Source organism: Marmota flaviventris, chromosome 18, assembly GCF_047511675.1.
Source record: "Marmota flaviventris isolate mMarFla1 chromosome 18, mMarFla1.hap1, whole genome shotgun sequence".
Classification (NCBI taxonomy): domain Eukaryota; kingdom Metazoa; phylum Chordata; class Mammalia; order Rodentia; family Sciuridae; genus Marmota; species Marmota flaviventris.
In genome coordinates this window covers 51,096,336-51,116,969 of record NC_092515.1, presented here as the reverse complement: position 1 = coordinate 51,116,969, position 20,634 = coordinate 51,096,336, and the positions used below count along the sequence as shown (strand labels likewise).

The following is a 20,634-nucleotide window of genomic DNA, read 5'->3' as shown; positions in this document are numbered from 1 at the left end:
ATACCAAGGAAGAATAAAATAATTCACCTGAGGCAGGATCTCATAGTATCCTGGAAGGTCATCAGGATTGACAAGTTGGATCATTTTCTCGTAGGGGTAATTCAGGAAGCAGCGCCCAAAGTCCACCTCTGCATTCACCAATTGGAGCGCAGGTACAACACATCTGCTCGAAGAAACACATTAAACAATTCAAAAATAGCTTGTTTACATACAGAGAATGCAGAGTCCTAAGTTAAATGCATTTGTCACTGTCATATAGAAGTTTTTCTTTAATAAATACATTAATCATTTTCAGATTTTCTCTCCTGTCACCCCTCTCTCCTAGCTCCCAGTCACTATTTTTTTTTTTTTAATCAAAAAAGGAATAGAAGCAGAACTCCTTAGACTGCTGTCTTTGATGGGTAATGACTCAAGCTTCCATTGCTTTTCGACCTGGCTTTCCTTTAGTAAAGGGCCCCATGCTACAAGTTCCTTAGGGTCTGTTCCCATGTTGAGCAGGACTAAAGCCACCAGCATGGGGTCCTAACTAGCTGTGAACTTTGGACCAGCCAGAAAGTCTCCCAAGGACTAGCAACAGCTCACATCATCTAAATAATGGTGATAATTCTAATTCCTAGCAGAACAGCTGTCTGGGGTGTGTAGGCTCAGGCAGCTGCTTGGCCCAGAACTGGCTCTGTGACAGTGGTTCTGATGTGGAGGGGTTGGGCAGGGGGAGAGGAAGGGAGAGCTGTGTGTAGCAGAGAGAGGAAACGAAGCCCTGTGTTTGGAGTTGGTCTATTATTAGTTGACTTGGGTTTATTTTGTGTCTGTAGCTCTCGGTGTCTGACATGCCTTATGTCATTATTGTAACGTACGGTGCAATGGTGAAGAGTACTGGCTTTTCAACTAGACAGAGCCAGGTTCAGTGCTGACCTCACTAAACGCAACCTGTGTCACTCTGGGCCAGGAGCTCTCTCTCATGGAGTCCCACTTCTCTCACAGGTAAAATGAAGGTCATTCTGGGGACTGACACTGGCATTACTAACTCTTCTTTGGTGTCGTGGGGAGCACAGGAGGACATGTGAGTGGAGGGCAGAGCCTCGTGCCAGGTAAGTGCACAGTGAGAGGAAGGGCACCCGTGGTGACAGCATGGCAAGCTGCCACTGTTGGCTCTCTGAGAGAGTCACTTTGGGGAACGAGTTCTAAAAGCAGCTCTTCTGGTGGAGTCAGAGAGCAGTTCCTGCAGATTACACCAAAAGTAACGACATGAAAGTGCCTTTCTTTAACCTCGAAGCTTGTGATTTAGCATGAAACGAGTGTTCATTTTTAGCTAGAATGGAAGTTGTCAGTTGACCCAATGACTCTCTTAAAGCTAATCCTTTGCACCTAATGCTGTGACTCAGAGGGTTGATAATATTTCACTTGGGTCACAGAGTATATGTTAGTAGGAAATTCATAGCCTCTTTAGGCTTTTTTTTTTTTTTTTTTTAAAGTCAGGACTTCCTATTGAGAGCTGTAGGGAAAAGGATCTGGAGAGTATAAGAAAAAGCCCACACAGAAAACCAATGCAAGCTAGATTAAAAGGCAAACTCAAATACAGAAAGGACCACATCAAAGGGTTTTGGCTGTTTTCAATCAATCAAACAAAAAAGTTTAGGTCTTGAAAGAATACTAAGTAAGCCAAGGCACCTCAGTGGGTTCCTTCTTCTACCCAGAGGGAAGTCTCATTCTAGTTCTTTCAGGGTTGGAATTTGCCTTCAGTTATGTCCAAGACACACAAAATGGTGCCACTTATTCTCTCCCCACCGACCAGTCATCTGTACCTTCTTTATGGTATATCTTCCTAAGATTTATGAGAGACCTAAATTCTAGAGATTGACAGATTAGCATTATTGGTTTTACTAAGTCAATTTCTCTCTTCTGCATACACAGCATTTCATCCATATACTTTAAAAGTCCCTAATCTGGACACTTTTGCTTTGGGTAAAGTGAGGTCTCATGAGTTTATTTAGGACCATGTCACCATCAGTAGGTGACACTACCTGCTTGGAGCTGGGTCAGGAAGACACAGTCAACAAATGGCAGAGCCAGGGTTTTAACCTGACTCCAGAGCTCCTTGCTGCCTCCCTCAAAAGAGAAAGAAGTTGGTGATGGTCCTGAGGAGTTCTGATTCTAAGAGATGAGCCTTATTTGTGGGGCTCCCTCACAGCCTGCAGGTCAAGTCATGCTTATGGATGTCCAGGAGCAGGAACATGTTGGCTAAAGGTATCTTCCACTGCAGGATAGAGAGCAGTGCCTTCCAGCTGCCTGATTCTGGAGCACTTCATTGGAAGGTGACAATGAAACCAGCAACTCATCTTCCCTTCCTGCTAACCCCTTTTTGCTTACACTCTTTTGACAGTTAGAACCATTGGAGAGCACTTTTTTTTTTTTTTTAAACAGGGCCGAACACATGCAACCCTTTGCATCCCCATCAAAGGTGCTTTAGAAACATTTGCTGTTCTAAAGTTTTGTCACTTGGATTCAGTTTCCCTTCCTGGGAAGGCAGAACAAGTCCAGTGCTCACTAGCTGGCAGGCGAGCTGCCTTCTGGGAGGCAGCCCCTTGCTGAGCTCAGAGGGCTCTCTGGAAGAGAGGAAGCAGGTAAGTGATACCTGGCTGTAATTAAGAGCGCCAGCACTTCTTCTCCAATGCCCTCCACATCCACCACCAGTGCCAGCTCATATTTCTTCACAGTGTTGGAGCATAAGGTCACCTGGAAAGGAAAGGTGAAAAGTTGCTGACCTCCACAGTGGGGACAGGAGCTGGGGGAGGACAATGCTCATCACCGGGGTGGGAGGGGATTCTAAGTGCTTTATAGCTGTATAGCACTATATATTTTTAGCTGAAAATGTAATATTGCTGGGTCAGGGGACCCTGGCTATGTTCAAAGGCCAGGTTGGAAACCAAACTTACTTTCAGTACAATAGGTCTGTTCATTTCTGAGCTGGTTTTATCAAAGAAACTACTTGTCCATGCAAGGGAAATGACGACCATGAAGCATGAGAAATGCCAAACAAACTGATCACAGAAATTAAAAGTGTTCCTTATACCTCTCGATTATATGGATTATGACAATTAAATACATTGATTAAAAAAATACAATGAAATTTCTCTTACATTGTAATCAATGAAAATCATCATATGGGTTGCAGAAACTGGCATAAGAAATCAACCCCTTTCCCCTGGCAATATTCACTACCAGAGCAGAAATTGGGAAGCTCCAAAGAAAAGTCCATGTGAGGACGGTATCTAACCAGAACATGTTATCCTATAAACTTATTTGCTGCTATCAAACTTTATATTTAGGCTTTTGAAAGCCTTGTTACAACTTCTAATTGCTTTAAAATGATTTTTGCTGGAAGAGATCCTTGTAAGTCTAGAAGACAGCTTCTTGCATGGGTTAAAGGCTTTTCCATCTATAAATTATGTATTGAGTGTTAATTAAAACTGTTTTGCTTGCAGAGGGAATCACTGGATGCAAATTTGAGTCCACACAGAGCTGGCTGAAGTGCAGATCAGAAGGGAAAATTGAAGCTTAGAGAAAGCTTTTCTGGACATAAAGGAGAAATAGAGTGAAGATGAAGTCAATGGTTTGCAAAGAGAACCCGCTGGATTTGGAGAGCAGCAGAGCATCTTGGGGGTGGCTATGATCCCTTGTTTATACTTCCAGGCTGTGGGTGAGAAGGAAGAAGAGCAAGGGCTTGTGGCAGAGGCTGCAAGAGACATGCTGCATAGTTAAAAAGCTTCCTGTGCCATCTGGCAGAGGCAAAAGGAAAGATAGGTAATATGAGGGATGAGCATTACTAAGTAACAAATAAATCAATCCATTGCAGTAGTACTTTTTTTTTTTTTTTAAAACCAGGAGCGTCATAGTTAGCAATCCTGATAAATTGCAATGATGGGTGATACCGTCAAAACTCACTCGACCTCTGGAGAAGCGCATGAAAGAACTGAAAACTCCCAGAAAAGATTCAGGATGAGTGGATGTGAGGTGAGATATTTGAGAAGCATTAAAAAACAAGTTTGGGGAATAAAATGATAGCTGGATTAAATATTCAATGGTAGGAACTAAAGTGAAAATTACCATCTTTAGCTGTGAAGTCTTGATCTTTTTCTTCCCTAGCAAGTATAAAATTGTTTCAGTTTAACACCTTCAATATTTCTAGACCTCACCGGAGAAGCCAAAGTGAGGCAAGATAGCTAAAACCTTTCTCAGTGATCATGAATTAATTCTGCTGTTGGCACGGTGAGACCACAACCAAGGCACTGCACTATCCTGATTTCAAGGGGAAGTCAGGGGTGAATGAGCAGCCTCCTCACTGCTCTCCATGAGTCTACTTCTTTAGCACTGACGGCAACATCACACCCACGTTCACTGTGAGGTCCAGATTCCTATTACAAATCTGAATAAGCTAGCTACCATCTATGCCATAAGTCTGGATATTTATTGGTAGGAAGGACCCAAGTCTGAAGGAAAGGGGAATGTAGCTATTGATGAATTCTTCAAAGGTTTTCATTAGTACTGATGGTATACTACCTATTTAGAGCAATGGTTTCACTAGAAATACCTAGAAGTCACTGTTCTAGCGGAGGCATCTAGATTAATCCGGATCCACCTGGGCCGAGCCCATTTCTTTGCCCAGGGTGTTTGTTTCTGGCTTCTCATGCCACAGTGGTTTACTTCCGGTGGGCCGGATTTCCATGTGACTTCACAGACGCACCCTCCCACTGCCACTGGATACAATAGAGAGCCCTCAGCAAGGTCCTGATGGCTGCTGAAGTTTGGCTGCTGGGCTCTGTGTGCTGGAAGGCTGTGCACTTTACCTTGATAGCAGCATATCCCTGGGAGCGAATGGTGCCACAGTTGGGGGTGATGGTGAATTCTTTCGGTTTCATTGTGAGTATATCTTCATCAGCCCTAGATGGTCTGTTGATTAAATCCTTCTCAGAAAATGCGGTACTTTTGGGGCCAAGGCCATCTCCAGGGACACGCAGTTTGAAGGTCATGGGGATCAAAGACGTGTTATTGAGGGAACAAGTCAAAGTATGAGGAAATCCTGGAAAACAAAATACGAGGTGCCAAATAAAACCCCCTCGTAGCCTCCTTTGGCCATCAACCTCCCCTAGCAGCTCAACTTCTACAATGAATTGTTCACAATTCACAGCTACCTCTACCTTGCCCTAAATATTGTTTTCAGTCACATAATCAACAGATTTCATTCATTCATTATTTACTCATTCATTCATTCAATGAATATTTATTATGCATTTACTATGTAGCCGGTTAAACAGTAGATACAAAACAAACCCCTTGATTGGCACGCCTCTCCAAAGAAGCAACCTCTATTATTTGTTTTCTGAGTTGTGCTGCAGACGTGTATTTTGCATGAATACATATTTTTAGCAGAGACTCATGCTCCTTTCCTAAAAGATATGGATCTTCCTTTCAGCAGGCAATAAAGTGAGCTCTGATTTTGGATTCCCTGGGTGGCCACTGTATCTGTGGATCACTTTCAGAACAATACAAATGTTCTATAATCACAGGAAAACACAGTGCTTGTCTCTACCAGATACAAACCCTGCTCTTCTACCTTGAACCTGGCTGAAAAAAAAATATATATATATACACACATACGCATATATATTATATATGTTATATATATAATACACACACACACACACACAATGGGTCTCTTGAAGAGTCTTCTCTTGGAACTTCCAGAGGAACTGATAGGAAGTCAGTTTCACAGTGGTAATTATCATATGACTTTTCTGAACATGCCCAGTAATGACTCTTGAAACTAGACATCTTACTCTATGCTACTTGACCAGCTAGGGGTTAAATGTTCTACAAATATAGGGTGGACTAGGAAAAGAAGGTCCTATCAGGAGTCAGATGGGTCTTCAAACCACTACCCAGACTATTTCCCTAGAGCCAGAAGTTTTTCATAGAATAAAGTCAGTTATAACTTCCTAGTTAAAATAATTCCTGGTACTAGTATCTGGAATACCCCACTTGTCAAGAATCCTAAAGAAAGGGTCTATTAGTTGTCAAGGACTGAATTGTTGCTAATAAGAATGCTGTTCTAGGTTTCTGATTATACCCAATCCTAACACCATTCCACCTCTAGTTCTACCTCAGTTGTCGACATCTATGTTCCCTTCAGTTAGTGTCTAGTAGACAAAGAGTCAATATGTATTTGCCTTTTCTTGGAGTAATTAACAACATGACTGATTTAGGGATTCACAGAGGAGTATTATTTAAATACTCCTCCCAGTATTTAAATAATAAATTAGAGGGTAGCATTCTCAGGAGGTTCAATTCTCCTTCCACAGACATATTTTACCTAACCTAAAAAGGCCCCTATGAAGACTTCTTGAAAGAAACTAGCAGGGCTGGGGTTGTAGCTCAGCAGCAGAGCATGTATGAGGCACTGGGTTGGATTCTCAGCACCACATATAAGTACATAAATAAAATAAAGGTCCACTGGCAATAAAATTTAAAAAAACTTATCAGATGGAAATTGTAAGGCTGCACACATACACACAAAAGAACAAAAAATAATTATTTAAAAAGATGATACATGATTTGGAATATGGCCTTGTATTGAAGAATGGACCCTATCTGAAATAGAGTATTTAACTGATGCAGCAACCTGTGAGATGAAAAATTAAATCACAGTGTAGAGACTTTTGGGATCTGTGGAGTATTTTAGATAACGATTCCTAATTTTTCTAGCAAAATAAAAATCTCCACAAAGCAAAGAAAAATGTGTGGTTAGATCATTATGCAAATCAGGTGGCACTTTGTAGTTGTTCACAGAAATAATTCAGAATTTCAGAAATCAATAAACACATATACACAATCCATTTTGGACACATAAGATGTACCCTTGGGTTTAGAAAACCAGCATTGCATATGATGGGGATCTTCTGTCTACTCCTGTGGTCTCTGGCATACTAACTATGCCACCAAATCTGAGATGGTCTTTGGTCAAAATGTTGTATCAAACATCCCAGCATAAAAGAGATAATCTCTGACTAAGAATCAGTGGGAGGCCTGAGGTTGTGGCTCAGTGGTAGAGTGCTTGCCTGGCACAAGTGAGATACTGGGTTGGATCCTCAATACTACATAAAAACAAATAAACAAAATAAAGCCATTGTGTCCATCTATAACTAAAATAAAAAATAAAAAAGAATGTCTATATATTCAAGAAGTCTGCATAGGCTCTCTCTCTCTCTCTCTCTCTCTCTCTCTCTCTCTCTCTCTATATATATATATATATATATATATATATATATATATATAATTTTAAAAAAGAATCAATGGGAAACTTTCTCCTTTGTAGCTGGGGACAAAGCTTGGCAATGACCAGCTCCTACCTTGAACCCTATGAAACTGTGCAAGAGAGACATGGGTTTTGAGAATGGAGATGGACAGTGCCCAAACCACAAAGTTCAGAATATGCACTTTTGAGTGTCTGCAAATATTTTATATGGATTTGAACCTTCCTATACAGAAAGGTGACTGCTACAACTGTGACTGAGAGATTGTAGGTTATAATTTTTCTGCTTAGAAATATCACCTGATACTAGAATTGCAAAGAATCTTACCATTTGCTAACCATTTGATCCCACATTTCAGAATCTATAATCTTTGAGAAATGTAGAGCACAAAAATAGTATTATGGATTTTAAATTAGCCGAGACCTCTGAGGCTCTTGGAGCTCCTTGGTGAAGAGTGTTGCCTTTGCTTCTATGGGCCTTGGATCAAGTGAGCCTCCTCTGGAACTCATGGTCTATTCACTTTATGAAATAATAACAAGACCCATGCGAATGCAAATCTTTCATTGATCTGAGGCAACCTTGCTTCATGTAGACATAACTAATATTGTAAAACACCAACTCATCTATTAGTTCAAGAAGCTTTCCCCCCAAAACACCCACCCTCAGAATCTCTCCCCCTTTCAATCTGAAGAACAAGTGCTCAGTACATCATTACACTGATGAAAGTCTTTAGAGCTTTCAAACAACTGACCCTGCAGTCCGAAGTGGCCTTCTGAGTAAAAGGTTGCTCAGGGAAGCTCAATTTTTAGCACAGAATTCTAGGCCAACCCTCAGTTTCTCTCAATAACTAGGAAACCTCATTGCCCTATCTTCCAGTACCATTACTGTTTTAAGATATCCACTGTTTGTCAAATGATTTTTTTTATATGTAATTTTTCTCTCCAGTAGTTTTTAAGATTTTTATCTTTATTTTTAATGTTCTTTAGTTTCACTATGATGTTTCTATGTTTGGATTACTGTATCTGGCTATACACTATAAGTACAAATATTTGTTTTTAAAATTTCTCAGCTATCATTTCTCCAAATAGTGCTTTTGGGCTATTTTCATTCCTTTTCCTAAAACTCCTATTAGATTCATGTTGGAAATTTTAAATCTATTTTTCTTGTTTCCCTTTCATATATGTTAACTCTTTTGCTTTAAGTGCTATGTTCTGCATGAATTTCTCAACACTAGTGAATTGTTAATAGACAAGTTTTACATCTGACTGCCAGAGTTTGAGGAGTTCAAGTGGAGGGCAAAGGAAAAAGGTGGAGGATTCTCACAATTCAATGAGTTGAGTTGTGCTTAATTCCTAGATATCTATATAATACTCCTATTCTTAGCTGCACCTGATGTGCACAAGTCCATAAATTCTTTTGTTCATCTACTTCACAGGTAATTCTCATGCCAGCTTCCAAGCTGTGTGGATGCAGTTAAGTGATAGGTGGGGGTTTAATTGCTGCATCTAGAATCTACAACTCATGTTGCATTAAGAATTCAAATAAAAGAAACATTATTGAATGTCTTGAATAAATGCATTTATTTTTAAATTAAAAAGCTACCATAAAAGCTTTTGTCCAGTGATGATAATTTCTTGTAAATAAAATCTGTCTCATGGGTATATTTAAGAAAATGCCTGCACTCTGCTAGAAACATATTGCTTCACGTATCTTTACCATTCTTTATCCAATGATAGTCTAGCTTCTGTAGCTACCTGTTCCTGGGACTCACTAGTGGCCTCCACTCAACTTGGAGCACACTAACAAGAATTCTAACTATTCATGTTAGAAGTAGCTCCATTAAAAATCACCTATATTGGGGCTGGGGATGTAGCTCAGTGGTAGAGTGCTTGCCTAGCACTTGTGAGGCCCTGGGTTTGATCCTCAGTAACACATAAAAATAAATAAATAAAATAAAGGTATTGTGTCCATCTACAACTAAAAATATATTTTAAAAATCACTTATTTTATGATGTATTTAAGGTTTTTGATACTCACTTGAAATTGTAAAGACTTGGAAGCAAAATGTAGCATTTTGAGGAAATCAGTGTGTGTGTGTGTGTGTGTGTGTGTGTGTGTGCGCGTGTGTGTGCGTGTTTGTATTTTATCAATACTGTTAGACCTCACTGGAGAAGCAGAAGTGAGGAAATACAGCTAAAATTTTTATCAGTTAACCATAAAATAATCCTGCTGAGCCTATATATGTTTATGTATGTGTATATACATATATATATGCACATATTTCCACTTTGTCATTTTCTGTTGAAATGCAATAGGTAAGGGACCTTGGTATTTTTAAGTACTTGAAGTCTAGATAAAAGAACTTCACATATTCTTTTGGCTCAATAATTGGCTTGCCATTGGTATATAGCACTTAAGCTAACATTTTAGAGCTGCACAATAGACTAGATTGCAGAGAAAGAATCAGTGTGAGCTTTCTTGGAGTAACTGGCTTCAACTGCTTGTTTAGGTTTGTTTCTTCCACTAGGGTGACATGATACGGAACACGTTGTCCACTTGTCCTAGCGTGGGACTTGGTGTCGTGGTGCTAGGAAGGGTGTGCTGCATCATGCTCCAATTGCCCAGCCCTCTCCCTGAACACAGGGTGCACTGTTTGGGGTTCATCTGGCTGCACAGGCCTTTGGGAATGTGAATATGCCTCACACTGTGTACCAGTCACCTCTGAGAGACTGTACCTCTATTAATTGGCCACTAGATGATTTTCAAATTGAATATCATTTTCATTTTCCTTCAGAAGAGCCTGTCACTCAAATATACCATAAACATTCATAAAAATCACCTGGCCATTTTATGGTATGGTAATAGGCATACTATTTCATTTATACAGATTTTCCTATAGACTATAGCTTATGCAATATAATGTACATGGGGCATTGTACATAATATACATAAATAAATGTGTTTGGAGTAAAGAAAACTGTCATGACCCTCAAATGGTAAAATAACTGACAAAGATATTATTATTAAAGTTTTTCTATAGAACTTTAATATTTAATATATTTTTCCTCACAGTAGATGGGTCCACTCAAAATGAAGCAAGACAAAGTGGCAGGCACCAAAGCAAAACAGGGCAGATTACGATCTGTACTTAAACTATCATTGCTCAATCTTTTTTTTAATTATCACTTCCTAAAAAAAGGGTAAATTAATTGCTAAATCAAAGAAAATCAATTAATTAAATTTGATTTGAATTAGATTTAAGTTCTCCCCAATAAGAACAATTAAGCACTAAGGAATAAAATTTTGGGGGACATAGAATTGAACTTTGAAAGATCCTTCACCATTGTTAAATGTAAGTTTTGGGGTTTTTAAAAATTTCACCACCAAAGAACCAATTTTTGGCTCAATAATTGCCTCATTTTTATTGATGGTGCATGCATTTAGACACATCACAATTAAAATACAAATTCTGCTCCTGCTGTGTGACCTCAGGAAGTTATTTGTTTCAAGGCTCAGTGCTTCCTCCTCTTAATTAGAGAGATTAAATAGTAACTCTGTGCAGGGTTGCTAAAAGGTTTAAATGCCTTGCCGCATGTAATCCACTTAGCAGTGACTAAAGCTCAAGACAGCCAGTAAGAGGAGCTTCTGCTGCTGCTGTTATCATCATTTTTATTAGCAGGGAAGCTTAGGAAGAAACAGCTCAGCGAGGCAACTGAGTGAGACATAACATAAAAACACAGCAGAGCCTTCAACTTGGAGTGATAGGACACGAGAATCAAAACACACTTGAGTTCACCTTGAACCTGCAAGCAACTCCGCAAAAAGGCTGCTGGACAGCTGGCAAGTCAGAATCTGCATTTAAATAGAGCACAGAGTGTTCAGATAAGGAGAGCACTAGTGCCCGACTAGTCTCACTGCTAGAGGAGGGGAGACAGTAGAGGCCTGAAGGCTCTTAGTGCCCAGGACACAGCTACCACTTTCACATAAGCTGAGAAATGGCACCAAAATACCACTGCCATGGAGGAAGAAAGGATCAATTCTACAACTTCTTGACTATTGCCTAGTGAAAAAAATGGCAAGAGAGATGATTTGCAAGCCTTCCTCCTCCTGTGTAGAGACAACAGAAATTCTATCTAATTTCTAAACTTAAAATGGAAAATTACTCACCATAGGAAATATCCCCAAAGTGCAGAGCAGGAACATTAAAATGAAAGGTGGGTCCAATGACACAGCCTCTGAAAGTGGGGAGTAGGGAGAGAATCCAATGAATTCAAAGTAATGATGAGGAACCACAGAGAGGGCAAAGACAAAACCATAACTAGGCATTAAATCAATTACGGAATCCAGGAAACTATGAGATGACAGTCTTTCACAGTGGCCCTAAAATTATTTTCAAGACTCAAACCATGGGTTTATGATGATGCTGGGTTAATTTATAACCCCATTCCTAACAGGGAATGGGGCAGAGGCAGAGCAGACAGATCACCCAACCTCGCCCAGAATGAAGTTAATCTGGATGAGACACATATCATGTAAGGTGATTAACTCATCAAGAAATACAAATTATAGGTTCATCATATAGTAAACATCAAGGAGACCATGATCCCTGTCCAAGGCTTCATAAAACTGTTTCAGTTCCATCTTACCACCACTTCACTGTGACCTTGGCCAGTCACTTCACCTCTATTAGCCTCAGTTTCTCTGACTCCAGAGAAAAGAAAGGACTAGATTGGGTGACCTTGAAGGACCTTTTATTCCAAATGCTGATCTTTTTCTCAAAGCAGCCAAAGTAAAATAGATTAGACTTCACCAAAATATAAAAAGATATGTGCGTCAAAGGTCACTATTAAGAAAGTAAAAAGACAACCTACAGAATGGGAGAAGGATAGCACAGTTATGAAGAAGCAGGGCTTCATCATCTTGGAGAGATGTTCTATCCTAAAGTTAGTAATAGAGACATCCTGCAATTTCTAGCTTACTTCAGGTGGTAGGTAGAATAATAGTTCCCCAAAATGTCTTTGTTCAAATCCCCAGAACCTGTGAGTATGTTAGGTTACGTGGCAAAGGGGAATCAAGGTGGCAGATGGGATTACTGTTGCTAGTGAACTGTGCTATCCTTCTCCCATTCTGTAGGTTGTCTTTTTACTTTCTTGACAGTGACCTTTGAAGCATACATCTTTTTATATTTTGATGAAGTCTAATCTATTTTACTTCGGCTGCTTTGAGAAATTACTGCCTAATTCAAAATCAAAATCAGACATATGTATGCCTAAATTTTCTTCTAACAACTTTATAGGGTTTAGTAGGGTTTAGTTTTTTTGTTTTTTTTACATTTAGGTCTTTGATGCTGAGGAAATTCCCTTCTATTCCTACTTTGTTGGACTTTTTATATTTTAAAATCATGATGGTTGCTGAATCTGGGGGAATGATGTTTTTGTATTTATTGAGATAATCAGGTAGTCTTTTACTTCATTCCATTAATACTGCATGATATTAATGTTGTAATACATTGATTGATTTTCATAAGTTGAGCCATCCTTGCATTCCTAGGATGAATCCCACTTGGTCATGATGTACAATCCTTTTTATATGTTGCTGGATTTTTGTTTGCTACTGTTTTTAATATAATAACAATTTTTAATATAATAACAAACATATTTTATAGAAGAGCCTATAAAAGTCTTATGGATATTTCAAATAAAACTTCAGACTTAAAAGAAAAATCAGATTATGATTGTGACAGGCTGCCTGGGCCATGCTACAGAAGCCTTGAGACATATCCATTCACTCTCCTTGGGTATTGGGGTCATTATTAGTTAACTAGGGCTGCCATAATACAATACCACAGACTTGCAGCTTAAACAACAGAACTTGTAGGTGGAGGTCTTCTCTTGTGTCCTTATCTGGCCTTTCTCTTTTTTTGGTTTTTAAATCTTTTTTTTCTTTAGTTGTCAATGGACCTTTATTTTTTATTTATATACGATGCTGAGAATCGAACCCAGTACCTTTCACATGTGAGGCAGGTGCTCTACCACTGAGCTACAGCCCCAGCCCCTCATCTGGCCTTTTTCTATGTTTGTCTGTGTCCCAATTTCCTCTTCTCAAAAGGACATCAGTCACCTGAGCAGAGCCCAACCTTATGACCTCATATTCACTTAATTACCTACTTTCAGGCTCTATCTCCAAGAACCACCATAGTCTAAGATACTGGATGGTAGGACTTCAATATTTGAACTTTGAGGGGACACAATTCAGTCCATAACAGGGACACTTAGGTAGACTTTTAGAAGAAATGAAAACCATCTTTGAACTGATCTTGAGATTCTGAATTACTAGTAGGTATCATGAAATCAGTAAATTTTCCTAGGATCCTTCAGGCCACAAGTGTCTGTTTCTTTTCTATGTTACACTTCGAGAAGGATCTCAGTTTGCACATAGGGGTGGAGGAAATGACTAGCAGCAACCATAATAAAGAGACTGTCATGGTAATTAACAACCTGTTGCCGGGAGATTTGAAATGGAGTCAGAGCAATATGTCTCCAAGATATGATCTTTCTATTTGAAAGATATGGCCTTTTAAAGTACCAGGAATCAAAGTTGTGTATCTGCCTAATGGGTTGGTAACAGAGAACTTCTTTTCAAAACCCCTGAGGACAAATTCTGCTATTAATGACTTTCAATTATCACGAGCAGCTGAGAAAGCCATCAAAAGACTTCTAGCATAAAAGGTGCAAGAGTCTAGGCTGGGCTGAAGGACATTATAAGTGGATTCTCTTACATTGCTTGAAGGCATTCTAGGTAAGATCATTTAAAGATTTCCCTTAAAGTAAAAATGAAGATGAAGGTTTAGAGAACCTGTTATTACATCTAAAGCTTAGGAGAGAAGATGATTTTATCAGGTGTTACTGTAATAATTCATTTTATCTAAACATCCCAAAGCAAAGAGTAACTAGAAACTAGTGTTTAAATCCTTATTCTAAAAGGTTAAAATTTACATAAAAACTAGATCTCCAAATAGGATCTCTATCCCTAGTATAATAGATCACACTTGTTCATTAGAGAAGCATCAGGGTAAATCTGACACACTCCATTATGCTGAGGCATTTACGTTGGCAAGGACATTTATGGGCATCTAAGATGTGATCTAGTTTTTAAGTTCAAGAAGGCAGTAAGTGAAAACTTTGGTTAGTTTCCATATTAGTTATAAATGTAGCTTACCTAATGGTCAGTTTCACAGGCTCTGGTGACCCATGGACATTGATCAGGAACTCCTCTTCAAAGTGCCCCAGGATGGCAGAACTGAAGCTTATCTGGATAGCTTGGACTCCTCTTGGTTGAATGATGCCCTCTTTGGGACAGAAAACAAAGCAGGCCCCCAACGGCGTAGTTGAAGGGGTCACGTTGAAGAGGGCATCGATGCTGCCTTTGTTGGACAGTATCGCCTGTGTCAATAAAAGGCAAGGATGAAAAGGTCAAGGGACCTGAGATCAACTTTCAAGGAAGAAACGTGGCTGTATTTATTTAACACCTATACAGGGAAAGTTGCAGGAGTTAGAACCAAAGGAAAGCTCTCGGGGGACAAGAACAGTTTGATGTTTCGAATGTTTGAAGATACAATTCTTAGGCCAGAAAGTAATTTGATGTTTTTAGTTCCTCTTTAAAATGAAGTTATTCACTTACACTCATGCTATCAAGTCTGATCATAATCCCTTTTATTGATGAAGAGTCTTAAAATACACTTTTTGGTTGATATTATCTACAAAGTAATCAAGGGAAGGTAGCCACTTTCCATTAAGTGAGAAGGCTGAAGTTAAATGGCATACTGAAGAACAAAAGCAACTCAGAATGGAGGGGCAGGAAATACCTGAGCCTATGCTTATCATGTAGCTTTAAGAACATACACTAGACCTTGTGGATTCCAGATGACAGGGATTCTCTTTGTAGCACCATCAGTAACTGTTTTGGACTCCTAGGCAAACAATGGCTTTGCTATAGAGAAGTTTTATCTTTCTATGATACTGTTCTTGGAACCAGGTTGCCACCCATAGTTGACTGCACACTAGGTTTTGTGTGGCCAGAGCTCAGCCCAGGTATTTTGAGTCCTCTGCATCTTGCCTTCATCTCCTGCCATTCATCACAGCTGCAGCATTATATTCTCAGCCTCCAAAGACACCACATCAATGCTGTCTTTATAACTACAAGGGTGAACAGCATGCTCTCTTGATTTATACAGGAACTGCTTCTCAACCTGCACTTAAGGCATTGGAGGACAAAGGGCACAGAGACATTAATAAGGTTAGCAGGAAAGTGTGAGGCATGTCAGGAACCTGGAATCCAGGGAGGAGGATTCTCAGATGTAGACAGAGGTCAGCAATATAAGCTGATCTTGAAGAAGACAATATTTGCAATGGACTGAGTAGGGACAGAGGAAATAGTGGTTGACTAGTTTGGATTACTACTTGGAAAGATGAGTGGTGAAAAGTGAGGATGGGAGTGGCAAAGTGGTGAGAAAATATTTTTAGAGGAGCTGGAATGCTTTTGTATTAAATGAGATAATGCACACTCAGTGACCAGTCCAGAAAAAGCCCCCATCAAGTAAGGCCTATTGTTGTCAGCAGAGAAGGGAGCTATGTGACCAAGGCAGAGAAAGGGGATATGTGACCAAGGATGTAAACTGAGGAGAAAGAGTTCAGCGATCAAGCTGTGTCAATAAGAGTGGTAGTTTAGAAAGAGTCAGTGGTGCATGCGTGTAATCCCAGCAGCTCAGGAGGCTGAGGCAGGAGGATTGTGAGTTCAAAGCTGGCCTCAGCAATTTATCAAGGTCCTAAGCAACTCTGTAAGACCCTGTCTCTAAATAAAATATAAAAAAGGGCTGGGGATGTGGCTCAGTCATTAAGTACCCCTGGGTTCAATCCCTGGTATCAAAAAAAAAAGAAAGTCAGTGGCCTCTGCAGAGAGAGATGGCCACTTCTGCCAAGAAAAGATGGCCAGTTCACTAAAGCAATCCATAAATAAAGGCTGCTTGCTGTTTGACTCATCTTTTTATGTTTGTTTTCTATCTCCCTTGTTCCAAGTTCCCTGGTAGCCTGGATGGTGCTTCACCCTTTAGCCCTTTTAATGACACCACATAGAAAAGTGATTATGGCCAGAGACTCTGGAGCCAAACTGCCCGAGTTCAAATCCCAACCTTGCCATTAACTTACTGGCTGTGTAACTTTGGACAATCTCCTTACCTTCTATGAGCCTCAGTTTCTCCATCTGTGCTATTAACTTCTCATACTGCTAGAAAATTAAATTTATTAATTTGCATAATTTGTAGAATAGTGCCGGACAAATAATGCTTGCAAGTGATAGTGGCTATTATTTGTGTCCCCAGTGCTAAGCAGAATGGATACAGAATTTACCTGTGCTTAAGAAGTGACAGACACATGCTAGTGGTAACTTGAAGGCTCCCTGTTCTCTCTGAGAAAATGTACAAATTGCCTTTTTGTTTCTTTTCTTTTTACTTTATTATTATTATTATTATTATTATTATTATTTTTGGTTAAAAGCTTTTAAAAAAGTACTATTTTTACCCAGATTTTCTATATAGTCACAGTTTACAATTCCTCCATTTTCAAAAATCTGCATGTCATTCTCCTACCTCTTGATAAAGGAGGTCCTATTTATAAACACAGAATCCAGGAAATAGTTTGGAACATGATTCTGGGGCCTTTTGATTACTGGTGATACTCTTACCTTTGTGGTCCAACTCCTGGGAGAAGGGAACATTTATAATAAAACTTCATCTCCCATTTGTTTTCCTTCTTAATTACGCTGGGGAAGAGTGTATTCTCTTGGGGTTACGGTTTATTCTTTATATATCTGCTAAGCTCAGCAATGACTAAGGGCAATACTTATTCAAATTCGTCTCTTGCAGGTAATGTAATAAATTGAAAGAGAGACGCAATGAGGCATCAGCATTAAATGCGCAGAAAGTGCAAAACACTCCCATGAGACGCACCTCACCATGTCCTTTCCTGCCACTGCTCCACTCTCCGAGCTGTCTGATCTGATGCATCTCCTCACCTAGCACTTTAGCTGGCTGTGATTTGCTTTACTGCTAAAATCTGGCAGGGTGGGTGGGGGTGGGGGTGGGGAAGCGGGCTCGGGGGAGAGAAGTGGCCTAAAGTACACTTCTGTTAAATTGTAAGAAATTATTATTACACTCAGGGAAACCCTAACTATTTTGCATCAAAACTAAAGGCCCTTTTTTGGAGTGGCTTCTGTAAAGATGAAAGGGAAAATCACACTGCATGAGTTACAGAAGGAATACCAATTAATAAGAACTATTGCCCTTTTCCCTCTACCTAAGGGACTCTTCCCTCAAGTGCAACATAGAACAATGCAGAATATAGCTGTACCACTTTTCATTTTTTGACACTCCTGTGACCGACTTCTTCATTCAAATCGTATTCTTATGTATGCTCCATTTCCTCATGACATTAACATCTCTGCTTACCTTTTGCATCACCCCATTTAGGCTGTAATTACCCTAGAGAATGCAGAGATGAAGGACACTGTGCCCACACCAGGTTAGGCAGGGTTTAGAGCTGAGCTGGCTGTAGGCTGGATTTTGCCCAGGGTAGAGAGTGGGAGGCTGAGATCCTGATAGATTGAAAGGCCAGCAAAGGGCCTTCTATTCCCAGAGCAGGACTGTGAGGGCACTGGTAACATGGGGGTCACAACATTTACAAGCGGTGTGACTGGCCAACTTACTTAAGACCTCTGGCAGCAAGGTTTGCTGTTTCCTGATCCCCTTTCCTTGTTTTTGCTGACAGCCTGGCCACATTCCCCAGCCTCTTTGCAGTCACATATGGATAATGGAATGTGAATGAAAGTCCCATGTGTCGCCTCCTATAAAAATCTCATGTACATTCCTGTATGCTCTTTCCCCTCCTGCCAGCATGATACGATACAGGTGAGGCCAGAATCTTGTAGGCCCACAGTAGGGATGGCTGAGCAGGAGATGGAAGGAACCTCGGTTCCAGATTATCCACTGGAGAGGAGCACCTACTGAACCTTTTTTTGGATCTACTCAGCATTACCTTAACTAGTAAATCTTCCCTAAGCCTCAGCTTACTCAGCTATAAAGTGGGAACTAATTGAACCCACTCTGTAGGGTTTTTGAGGACTAACTAAATGTCAAAGCACTAGAACTATCTCAACACACATTATTAGCCATGTTGTTGAGGGCATAACCTTATGCCTTATATTTCTCAGTGTAAAATAGGCAGAATAAAGCCTGTCTTCCACAGCTTTGTAAGGAAAATTTAGAAATCTCACACACACACACACACACAGAACATGACTTGCCATTCATTAAATAACTACATTTATAACCTCTTTAAATACAAATATACATGATTTCGGTAATTTCTAAAAGAAATTTCAATGGTTATAGTTTGATATAGTGTAAAAATGTGCTTTAGAAATAAATTTAAAGATAAGGTGACATTGGAGTGACTTTGACCCTGAAGTACCCATGAGTCCGACACCTTGTAAAATTCCATTTTCTATTCCGTTGGGAAGACAAAGCAGGGAAGGTATCCTCTAGTAACCATGATGACTATTTTTTAAAACATGGATTGGAGACTAGGGCATTCAGAGAAAATTCTGTCTGAGAGAACAGCTAGCCTCATTAAGACATTCTAGAAAATGTAAAAAGTTCTCTCTCCTCTGATCTGGAGGATTTATGTTGTCAGGGAACAAGCATTAAACAGATGGGAAGATGTATTTATGGTTTCCCCCTTTGAAATCTACAAAACGAAGAGGATAAAACCAATTAAATGATGGCTTGATGCTTTTTAGCTTTTAGTGAAGTTCAAGGGGGCTGAGGCTGAGAAAGTTGCTTCTCTCAACAGGGTGAGGCGAGAGGAGTCTGCATTTTGGGGTCTGGATGAGAATAAGTAGTGGGAAAAGGATGTGACCGAACAAACTTTCTACCAAATAAAAACACAAAATAAAAAAAATTTTAAAAGTAAGTATCATTTGAAGTCTCATTAAAGATTGTAGTGCTCACCTCATAGCAATGTACAGATCCAATGAAAACTTTCCCAATATCCAGCAGTTCAAAGTTGAAGTGAATTTTAGGGCCCATTCCTTCCCCTTTGATTCGCAGAGGCAGACGGATCTCTCGGCCTATAAAAATAATTCAGACTTGGTACCCCAAATGGTGCTTTATCACCCCAAATTACCCCTTGACATCTCACCTGGGGTAAAAAATCACATGTCCTGACTCCCTGCACTACATTGAGGGAACTGAAATTGAACCAATACAGAAGGTTTATCTTTAGGAAACAGGAGTACTGCTGGCGTCTCACCTTTAGGGAACGGCGTATATTGCAATTTAGGCTGACATTTTAGAAGGAAAAAGACAATTAAAAAAATTTAATCTCCAGGCACAGCAAGACAAATACCACAGGTTTTCACTCACGTGCAGAAGCAGAAAAAGTGGATCTCATAAAAGTAAAGAGTAGAATAATGATTATCAGAGGTTGAGAAGGCAGGGGGAAGAGGATAGGGAAGGATTGGTTAACAGTACAAAAATACAGCTTGGCAGGAGGATTAAATTGTAGTGTTCTGTAGCACAGTAGGGTGACTAGAACTGACAATAATTTATGGTATATTTAAAAATAGCTAGAAGAGAGGATTTTGAATGTTCTCAACACACAAAAAAATGATAAATGTTTGAAATGATGGATATACTAATTACCCAGATTTGATCACGACACCTTGTACACGCATACCAAAATGTCACACTGTCAACCATACATATGAATAATTATTATGTCAATTAAAAATGAAATTTAAAAAAATTAACCCAATTCTTAACATGATTCTGAAGTTTCTTATAAAAGATGCAATTTGTTCAAATCAGAGAAGGGTGGCCGCAGACTAATGCTTCTCATAAAATGAGAGCCATCAAGGGGCTCCCAGGGACACTGCTCACATTGGTCTTCCTTAGATTTGGGAAGCAAGGTACTTGAGTCTGAGGGTCTCATCTGGACCCTTACTTTGCAAAGTTTCTTCTACACAAAGGTAATGGAATGCACTTAACAGTATCTATTATAACACATCTGTAATGGAGCCAGGGTCAACAGAAAGCATATAACTGAGTGGATTTTTGTTTTCTTTTTTTTTTTAATGGAAATAACTTTATGATTAGATAATACATGTTCATTATTTATACAAATTATAGAGTACATGGAAATCTTCTCATAATTCTGTCCTCTAAAGAGAACCACTACTAACATCTTGGTGCCTATACTTCTATGCTTACTATGCT

At 39.5% G+C, this 20,634-nt stretch overlaps 1 protein-coding gene across 1 annotated transcript in view; it reads right to left on the bottom strand.

Annotated features, from left to right (window-relative positions):
• Hydin (HYDIN axonemal central pair apparatus protein) overlaps window positions 1-20,634 on the bottom strand; it is a 318,432-nt gene that overhangs the window by 210,180 nt on the left and 87,618 nt on the right. The window contains exons 10-15 of the mRNA XM_027933192.3: window positions 19,369-19,487; window positions 14,526-14,749; window positions 11,475-11,542; window positions 4,845-5,077; window positions 2,633-2,733; window positions 28-163 (exon numbers count right to left, since the gene is read on the bottom strand). Of these exons, the coding sequence (XP_027788993.3) occupies window positions 28-163; window positions 2,633-2,733; window positions 4,845-5,077; window positions 11,475-11,542; window positions 14,526-14,749; window positions 19,369-19,487 (881 nt within the window). The remainder of the gene's footprint in view (window positions 1-27; window positions 164-2,632; window positions 2,734-4,844; window positions 5,078-11,474; window positions 11,543-14,525; window positions 14,750-19,368; window positions 19,488-20,634) is intronic.